This window comes from Daucus carota, chromosome 6 (genome assembly GCF_001625215.2).
Source record: "Daucus carota subsp. sativus chromosome 6, DH1 v3.0, whole genome shotgun sequence".
In the NCBI taxonomy this organism is placed as follows: Eukaryota; Viridiplantae; Streptophyta; class Magnoliopsida; order Apiales; family Apiaceae; genus Daucus; species Daucus carota.
The window spans coordinates 15,521,325-15,530,660 of record NC_030386.2 but is presented as its reverse complement, the minus strand read 5'-3'; the positions used below and the strand labels follow the sequence as shown (position 1 = coordinate 15,530,660).

The following is a 9,336-nucleotide window of genomic DNA, read 5'->3' as shown; positions in this document are numbered from 1 at the left end:
CTGCTGCATTTTGGGTCGTTTTTGTTTGTCTTTTACAAAGTCGAAAACCGAGTTTTAAATTTTCGATTCCCCTGTTTCGAGTCCTGCAGTTTTGTTAAGTTTCCGAGCGTTCTGTTCTATCGAGTATTATTGTTGCCTGCTGTGTCACCGAGTAGCAGTACCGAGTTCATGGCCTAGAGTCCGAGTCTCTGCTTGCTTTCTTGTTCGAGTTACCGCGTCTGTTTTGTAGCCTGGTTTCGTTTTTTTTGTTTTATGTTCCTACGTAGTGTTTAGTTTCTAGGTGTAGTGCCAAGTCAGCCTGTTTTCCTTTACCAGTTTATTTGTTTGGATTAGTTGGTCGTGAGTCAAAGCTTCATTGCGAGTTTTCTTTTTATTATCATGTTTTGGCCGTAATTTGCTGCTTGCTAAGTCGTTTTAATTGGATTCATTTGATAGTTTTAAATTATCTGTTGCTAGTTCTTTTTAAGAGTAATTAATTAGTTTAAATTAATTGAGATTAATTAGATTAGATTCTCTATTTCATTTTATTATAATCACAATTTGTTTTTAAAATATACCCTCTTCCCAAAATTAATTGTTCTAATTCGCCTAGATTTTAAGTAGAGAATTGCGAAAAATAATTTTAATCTCTGTGGACGAATCTAAATATATTAAAACGGTGATCGTGCGCTTGCGATTATTTTTAAGATCTCTTTTCGAGCACATCAAGTTTTTGGCGCCGCTGCCGGGGATTAAAATTTATTTTTCGCTCCTTTATTTTTAATCTTTCGGATTAGCTTGTTTTCTCACTATTTTTTGTTCTTTATTTCGAGGAGGAATAGTAGGGATTCATGGAGTAAAGTGAACAAATTTTGCTCGGATTTGGAAGCTTGCTTTGGTATCTCGTATCTCTCCACTTTTTTTCGTCTTTATTTAGAAAATCACAAACAAATTTGAAAATTGAAAAACACAAACAAATCAAATATTTAAAATCCAAAAATATTAGTTAGAACTACATAATTGTGCATCATGCATTTAAGCACTTAGGGCACATCATTTAGATTTTAATTTTTGTTTTTAAATTTTCGTACCTTTAATTGTGGTGATCGCTGGAGGACCCCAAGGTACGTTAATTTCTTTCTTTCTCTAGATTAGGACACGTAGTTTAAATCATCCATATTTGTTTACCGCTTTTATTATCTCGTTGTGTGGTGCATCATTTTAAATAAATCTTAAGGGCAAAACCCACTCACAAGATAAGGGAAGGGATTTCATCACTCTTTCCTTGGCCCACAACAACTAATTTCAACATTTTGCATTTCCCTAGCCTTTAATAAAATTGAATTAGACGTTAGCCCCTAGGATTTCGCGCTCAACTAGGAAGGTACCTAAAAGACGAGGTAATCTTTAATTATTCCGACTTTTCGGTGTCTAAGGCAAGCGAAAGCTTACCTGGCCGATTAAGGTTTGGTGTCTAAGCGCGGAGATTGGCCTCTTGGCAATGCCTGCTCCAAACTGGCCAGACCGGTCCGAATAATTTTGGATTTATCGAGTTTTTGGTGGTCCTTAACGTTAGGAGCAAGGTCTAGTTCATTTTTATTAGGGAACCCTAGAATTAAGTTTTTCTTTCACTTTTACACCCTTTCTTTTGTTTGTTTTATTTCTTCGCACTTATTTGCTACGTGTTTACTATCTAGTTTATGCGAACTACTTGGGTTAGGAGCGAATCGTCTAGATTAGTTAGACCGGTCATCGAAATTCCTTCTTCGTCCTCTTCGGACTCCGAACCCATAGAAGCTAGCGAACCGATAGTAAACATGGCGTTGTCTCTTAAAGACCGCTGTTACCCGTCCCGTTCTGCTCAACCATCGTGTATCACTCTTCCTCCCGTTAATGGGAATAACTTCGAGATTAAGGCACATCACATTAGCATGTTGCCTAAATTTTTAGGGAGTGAAGGTGAGGATCCCTATCTTTTTATTCAAGAATTTGAGGAGGTTTGCGGTTTGCAAAAACTCCAACAATTGAGTGAAGACTCCATTCGGCTTAGACTAATCAACTTTGCTTTAAAAGAAAATGCTAAAAAATGGTTGTATAGTCTACCCGTCAATTCTATTTCCACTTGGGAGGGATTTGTGGTAATGTTTCTTAAAAAGTATTTTCCAAACCATAAAACGACTCGAATTACAAATGAAATAAACCAATTCCATCAAAGGGAAAATGAGTCTTTTTGGAAATTCTTTGATCGTTTCAAAAATCTTTTATCACAATGCCCCCACCATGGAATAGAGAAATGGAGACTTTGTAAGATTGTATACGAGGCCTTAGATAGTCAAACAACCGCTTTGTTAGAATCTATGTGCCAAGGCAAATTCATGGAAAAAGATGAGGATCAAGGGTGGGAATTTTTCGAGGACTTAGCCGAGAAAACAATGTTATGGGAGTCTACTAGGGAACCTAAAAAATCGATCGAGGCGTCTAGTTCTAGGGGTTTGCACTCGATAGGAAACAATGTGGCAACCGATGCCAAATTAGCAACCCTTACTAAGAGACTCGAGGTTTTAGAGTCTCATAGTGGCCCCTCATCTATGCCTATGTTCCCGAACTATAATGCTCCCCATCCCGAGATCCAACAATCTCATGATTTTGAGCAAGTGAACGCGATGTTTCAACCCAAGCCTAGAAATGACCCGTTTGCACCAACGTACAACCCCGGGTGGAAGAATCACCCGAACTTCTCGTGGAACCAAGGGCAAAATTTTCAAGCCCCACAACCTAATTTTCCTAGGCCCAATCCCAATTCCTTTCCGAATTATCAAAACCCGAGTCAAGCTCCGATAAATCCTCCCGGTTTTAATGATTCGGATAAGAGACTCAATTCCTTAGAAAAGAGCATAGAGGCCTTAGTGAAATCGCAAACTAACTTGACCCAATCCCAGCAAACTTTCATGCAAACTTTAACCCAAGATAGGCAACTTTTGCATTCTAATGTGCAAGCCGTCTCTAAGTTAGAGTCTCAATTGAGTCAATTAGCGAGCACATTGTGTGAGCGAGAAAAGAACAAGTTCCCAAGTCAACCGGAGCCGAACCCAAAATTTCCACTTAATCAAAGACCCCCGGATAATGTGCATTCGGTCATTTCTCTTAGGGCGGGTAAACAAGTTGATACCCAAGTTGGTGAGAACCTCGGTAAGAAAGGGGATTCGACTTCTAATCCAAGTCCGCCCTTCACTACCATTAATCATGACAAACCCGAGTGTTCAAAAGCCCGTGAGGAGTCGAGTGACCCAAACCCGGAACCCGAGTTGCAAAGTGAAGTAGTCTATAAACCAAGAGTCCCTTACCCTCAAAGACTTATTTCACCGAAGCAATCGGCTCAAATGGAGAAGATTTTGGAAGTGTTTAAGCAAGTCAAGGTCAACATACCCCTTTTAGATGCAATTCAACAAATTCCTTCATATGCTAAGTGTCTTAAGGAGTTATGTACCCATAAGAGAACCAACCATGTCCCTAAGAAAGCTTTCCTTACGTCTCACATAAGTTCGATTCTATCAAACCAAATTCCCGTGAAATACAAAGACCCCGGTTGTCCTACAATTTCATGTATCATAGGAGAAACTTTTGTGGATAAGGCGTTACTTGATTTAGGGGCTAGTGTTAATCTCCTTCCATATTCAGTCTACCAAGCTTTAGGTTTAGGGGAGCTTCGACAAACCAATGTCACACTTCAATTAGCCGATCGATCCGTGAAAATTCCTAAGGGAATGATCGAAGATGTGCTAATTAAAGTAGGTGATTTTGTGTTTCCCGTAGATTTTGTCGTCCTAGAGACCGAGCCGGTTAAGAACCCGAAGAATCAAATTCCCATCATCCTAGGACGACCCTTTTTAGCTACATCCAACGCTTTGATTAATTGTAGGAACGGCTTAATGAAGCTAACATTTGGCAACATGACAATCGACCTCAACATATTTCATGTAGGGAAACAATCCGATGATTTCTATGATCAACCTATGGACGTTAATCTAATTGATGAAATAGTTGATCAAGATCTCATGAATCCTAAAGATGCCCTTGAATTTTGCTTAAAACATTTTGGAGAGGATTGGGATGTTTCCAACTACACACATGAGGTCAACCAAATGTTAGAATCCACCATTCCTACAACAAGTCAAGAGCGTGATGTTGAACCCGAGAATTTGCCTTTACCTAAGAAAACCGTTGAGTCACAACCGCCGGAAGTAGAACTCAAACCTCTTCCCGACACTCTTAAGTATGCTTTTCTAGGCCCTAACGAGTCTTATCCCGTTATCATTGCCTCTAATTTGACTACGTCACAAGAGGAAGAACTTTTAGGAATCCTTAGAAAGCATAAGGGAGCGATAGGGTGGAGCATCTCGGACATTAAAGGAATTAGCCCGGCGATTGTCCAACATAGGATTCATTTGGTAGAGGATGCAAAGCCCGTGAGAGAACCTCAAAGGAGGTTGAATCCTCCTATGATGGAGGTAGTTAAGAAAGAAATCCTTAAGTGCTTAGACAATGGGATCATTTATCCCATTTCCGATAGCAAGTGGGTGAGTCCGGTCCATGTAGTGCCTAAAAAGTCGGGCATTACTTTGGTAACCAATGAGAACAATGAGCAAGTTCCAACCCGTGTCCAATCCGGTTGGAGAATGTGTATAGACTTTAGGAAGCTCAATGCCGTCACTAGGAAAGATCATTTTCCTTTGCCTTTCATCGATCAAATGCTAGAGAGGTTAGCGGGTCATGCGTTTTATTGTTTCTTAGATGGTTACTCGGGATATTTTCAAATCCCAATCGCACCCGAGGACCAAGAAAAGACCACCTTCACTTGCCCTTTTGGAACTTTCGCTTATAGACGTCTAGCTTTCGGCCTAACCACGGGCCCGTCCACGTTCCAAAGGTGCATGACTAGCATCTTCTCGGAAATGATAGGTGACTTTCTAGAAGTCTTCATAGATGACTTTTCCATCTTTGGTCCATCTTTTCACCAATGCCTTAACAATCTAGACTTAGTTTTGAAAAGATGTGAGGAAACGGATCTAGTGTTAAATTGGGAGAAATGTCATTTCATGGTTAAGGAGGGAATCGTTTTAGGACACAAAATTTCTGAAAAAGGAATCGAAGTAGACAAGGCTAAGGTCGACCTAATAGCTAATCTCCCACCGCCCAAGTCCGTTAAGGAAATTCGCTCTTTCCTTGGACATGCGGGATTTTATCGTAGATTCATTCAGGATTTTAGCAAAAAGGCCCGACCTTTGACCAACCTTCTAGCTAAGGATGTCAAATTCGAATTCACAAGTGAGTGTGTTCATGCCTTCGAAGACCTTAAGAGAGAATTGACTTCGGCCCCGATCATGAAGTCTCCCGATTGGAGCCAACCTTTTGAGCTCATGTGTGACGCATCCGATTATGCAATAGGAGCGGTTTTAGGACAACGAATAGATAAGAGACCTCATGTCATTTACTACGCTAGTAAGACTTTAAATGATGCCCAACTCAATTACTCTACCACCGAGAAGGAACTTCTAGCTGTAGTCTTTGCCTTAGAAAAATTTCGCTCTTATCTTATCGGGTCCAAAATCATTGTTTACACCGACCATGCCGCTCTTAAGTACCTTTTCTCTAAAAAAGACTCAAAAGCCCGCTTGATTAGATTGGTGTTGTTGCTCCAAGAGTTTGACTTAGAGATTAGAGATAAGAAAGGTTGTGAGAATGTTGTTGCCGATCATCTCTCTCGATTAGTGGTTGAATCCACTAACGACTTGCCCTTAAGCGAGTCATTTCCCGATGATCACCTTCTCTCAATTTCCACTCTCCCTTGGTTCGCCGACATAGTCAATTACTTAGCAACCGGTGACATTCCCTCGACATGGTCCAAGAATGATAAAGCCAAGTTCTTTTCTCAAGTAAAACATTTCTTTTGGGACGACCCGTATCTCTTTAAACATTGTCCCGATCAAATCATTAGGAGGTGTGTCCCAAATAGTGAGTTTCATAGCATCCTCTCGTTTTGTCATGATCAAGCATGTGGAGGTCATTTTAGTGCGAAGAAGACCGCCGCCAAAATCCTCCAATGCGGTTTTTATTGGCCTAGTTTGTTTAAGGATGCCGCCGAGTATTGTTCCGCATGTAGTAGGTGTCAACATCTAGGAAGAATCACTAGGAGGAACATGATGCCTATGAGCCCAATCCTTGTTATAGAGCTCTTTGATGTGTGGGGCATAGATTTCATGGGCCCATTTCCTAGTTCGTTTGGCCACCTTTACATCCTTCTCGCGGTTGATTATGTTTCCAAGTGGGTAGAAGCCATCCCGACTCGGTCCAATGACAACAAAGTTGTCCTTAGATTCCTTAAAGAGAATATCTTTTCTCGATTTGGCACACCTAGGGCTATCATTAGTGACCAAGGGACGCATTTCAAGAATCGTCAATTCGAGTCTCTTCTTAAGAAGTACTCCATCACTCATAGGCTTGCTACCCCTTATCATCCTCAAACTAGTGGCCAAGTAGAGGTGTCGAACCGGCAAATTAAGCAAATCTTAGAAAAGACGGTCAACTCAAATAGGAAGGATTGGTCCACCAAGTTGATAGATGCCTTATGGGCCTATCGGACCGCATTTAAGACCGTCTTAGGAATGTCTCCTTATAGACTTGTGTATGGTAAAGCTTGCCATTTGCCGGTTGAGCTAGAGCATAGGGCCATGTGGGCCATTAGAGAATTGAACTTCGACTTACCCACCGCCGGTAGTCATCGGAAGTTACAATTGACCGAGTTGGACGAGCTTAGAAATGATGCCTATGAAAATGCCAAAATTTACAAAGAGAGAACCAAGGCCTTCCATGATAAAACCATTTTGAGAAAATCCTTTTCTCCCGGCCAGAAAGTTCTTCTCTACAATTCTAGGCTTCATTTGTTTCCCGGTAAGTTGCGTTCTAGATGGGACGGTCCTTACATTGTTCAAGTTGTGTTTCCTCACGGTGCTATTGAAATTCAGGATCCTAAAAATGGTAATGTTTTTAAAGTTAATGGTCAACGCCTTAAACCATTTTTAGAATTGCCTGTTGATTCGGAGGAAGAGGTCATCCACCTCGTCGACCCTTGATCATGTAAGTTGCTTCAGTAGTTAATAAAAATCCCTTCATCTCCTATTCAGGTATTTTTCCTCTTTACTCTCTCATTTCAACTCTCTCTTTTGCATACATTGAGGACAATGCATGATTTAGGTATGGGGAGGGCTTTAGTGTAATTCTTAAAAAATGAAAATCCCTAAAAAATGAAAAATTAGAAAATTCCAAAAATAGAGATGTTTTAGCTAAGTTGTCTTTCTCTCACTCGAACTTTAGGAGTAGTTGGTGTTTAGCATATTTTCGAAAAGTATATATATGTAGTGTCTTTTAGATAATTTGAACGTAGTTGAGTAAGGTTGTCTTTTTGAAGCTTGTATCGACCGATTTGTACTTTAAATTCCAAGATGGCACACACTTTGCACGAGACCTTTGATGGAGAGATTGTCTAGTGATATTATTCGATACCTGAGAGAGAACCCACATGTTGAAACAATGTCGAATCGAACCTTTGCGAATAAAAAAAAAATAGAAAAGCAAGAAAAAGAAAAAAAGAGAGATAGAAAAAAAAGAAAAGAGGAATAAACTACTTCAATACCCATTGTTCTTTATAGATAAAATCTTTAGATAAATGGGCAAAAGTAGATTGACTAGTCTCGTTTTGTGGCCTTTGTTACTCGAGCAATTAAGTCCGTAGGGGGATTTCAAAACCTAGTGCCCTAAGACCGTTTGGTTTGGGAGTCACTGACCCAAAGCTCGCTACATGGGTAACACTGTTTGCCTAAGAAAACGGACAAAATAAAGTCAATGCAAAAAAAAAAAAAGAAAAAAAAAGGGAAGAATAAGAGTTTGTGAAGTTTGGCTAGATATTTGTTTCGATAGAGATTGGGTCAGTTCAAAATTGGTTGAAAAAGAGAAAGTGTTCTTAGACAATTAGGATCCATCAAAGGCCTTTAATTACTTACACTCCTTGGATTTCTAGTAAATTTTTTGTGTCGATTCAAGTAGATTAGAGGCAATTGTATCTTGATTATTAGTAGATGAGTCTTTAAGTCGTATTTTCTTAAAAACGCTTTTTGTTAACACCAACGAAAGTAGAGTAGAGTCGAGTAGACACTTGCTAGAATGTCTCGAAGATTTTATGGGTATATCTTCTGTAAACCCTTAGGAGACAAAACTCCTCTTGTAGAGATCGTCTACGAGTTTAACGGGTTGGTGAACCTAAAATCACCCGTCACGCCTACGAAAAGGAGCCTAGGAATCGCATCTAGTTTTCTTAGTTTATTTTCTTTTCTTTTGATTTTTACTCGAGGACGAGCAAAAGATAGGTATGGGGAAGTTTGATTAGTCCATATTTTTGCATATTTAAGTGCCTATTTTTTGTTTATTTTCGTAGTATTAATCGCTTATTTATTTTATTTCAGGAAATTGTAGATAAATAAAGAAAGAAGAGAAAATGCAAGAAAAAGAAGAAAAGGGAAAAGAAAAGAAGAAAAAAAAGAGAGTTGGCAACTAAGGGACACATGGAGGGCCACAATCTTCCCAACACACAAGGCACATGGATGGTCAAGATTGAGCCACCCTACCCCTAAACCCTAATTCTTTAGTTATAAATACCCCTCTTCTTTTACTTGTAATCACCAACCTACCAACCTAGAAACCTAGCCACCTACCTACTTTTCCTACCTAGTCATTTCTATAGTTAGTATCTTAGATAGATTTACATTTTGCTAGCCCCAATTTCCTTTCCAAGCTTGTATACACTTTTTAATTTCAATGCAAATCTCTTTTAGCTTATTCTTGTGTTATCTTTTTAATTTATGTTCTAAAAGTGACATGATTCTTCTTAGTACCACCACATGCTTTTAAGCTTTTGGGAAATGGAGAATCATTGAGCTTGTGATTAGTGTAGATCTCTTATTATAGATTTGATTTAGTAAGAAACTAAGTCCTAGCACAAAATTAATTTGTGTTAGGGTTTAGATTAAAACCCCCAAATTATTCTGCTTTTAGTTTTGTTAAAAATTCAGTATTAAAGCCCTCGTTTAAACAGGCCTCTACTTTCGTTTTAATTAAAAATATACTCTGCTTTCATCGCCCTCCCCTGTTTTTCTAATTTAAGCACACGCAACAGTACCCTGCTCTGTTTTTCGGTTAAAAACCCCATTTCCTGTTCTTTGTTTGATTGTATGCCTGTTGTGCCGAGTCTCTTTGTTTTCGGAGTATCGAGTCGATGGCTTCGTTTTGTTCTTTGTGTGGATGATT

At 39.3% G+C, this 9,336-nt stretch overlaps 1 protein-coding gene across 1 annotated transcript; it reads left to right on the top strand.

Annotated features, from left to right (window-relative positions):
• Positions 1-557: 557 nt before the first annotated feature.
• On the top strand, positions 558-8,868 carry LOC135146962 (uncharacterized). Its single transcript, XM_064078945.1, has one exon. The coding sequence runs from the start codon at positions 1,680-1,682 to the stop codon at positions 7,107-7,109; it is 5,430 nt and encodes a 1,809-aa protein (XP_063935015.1). The 5' UTR covers positions 558-1,679; the 3' UTR covers positions 7,110-8,868.
• Positions 8,869-9,336: the final 468 nt, after the last annotated feature.

Coding starts and splice junctions, on each gene's coding strand:
- LOC135146962 (XM_064078945.1), top strand. CDS start 1,680: ATGCGAACTACTTGGGTTAGGAGCGAATCGTCTAGATTAGTTAGACCG.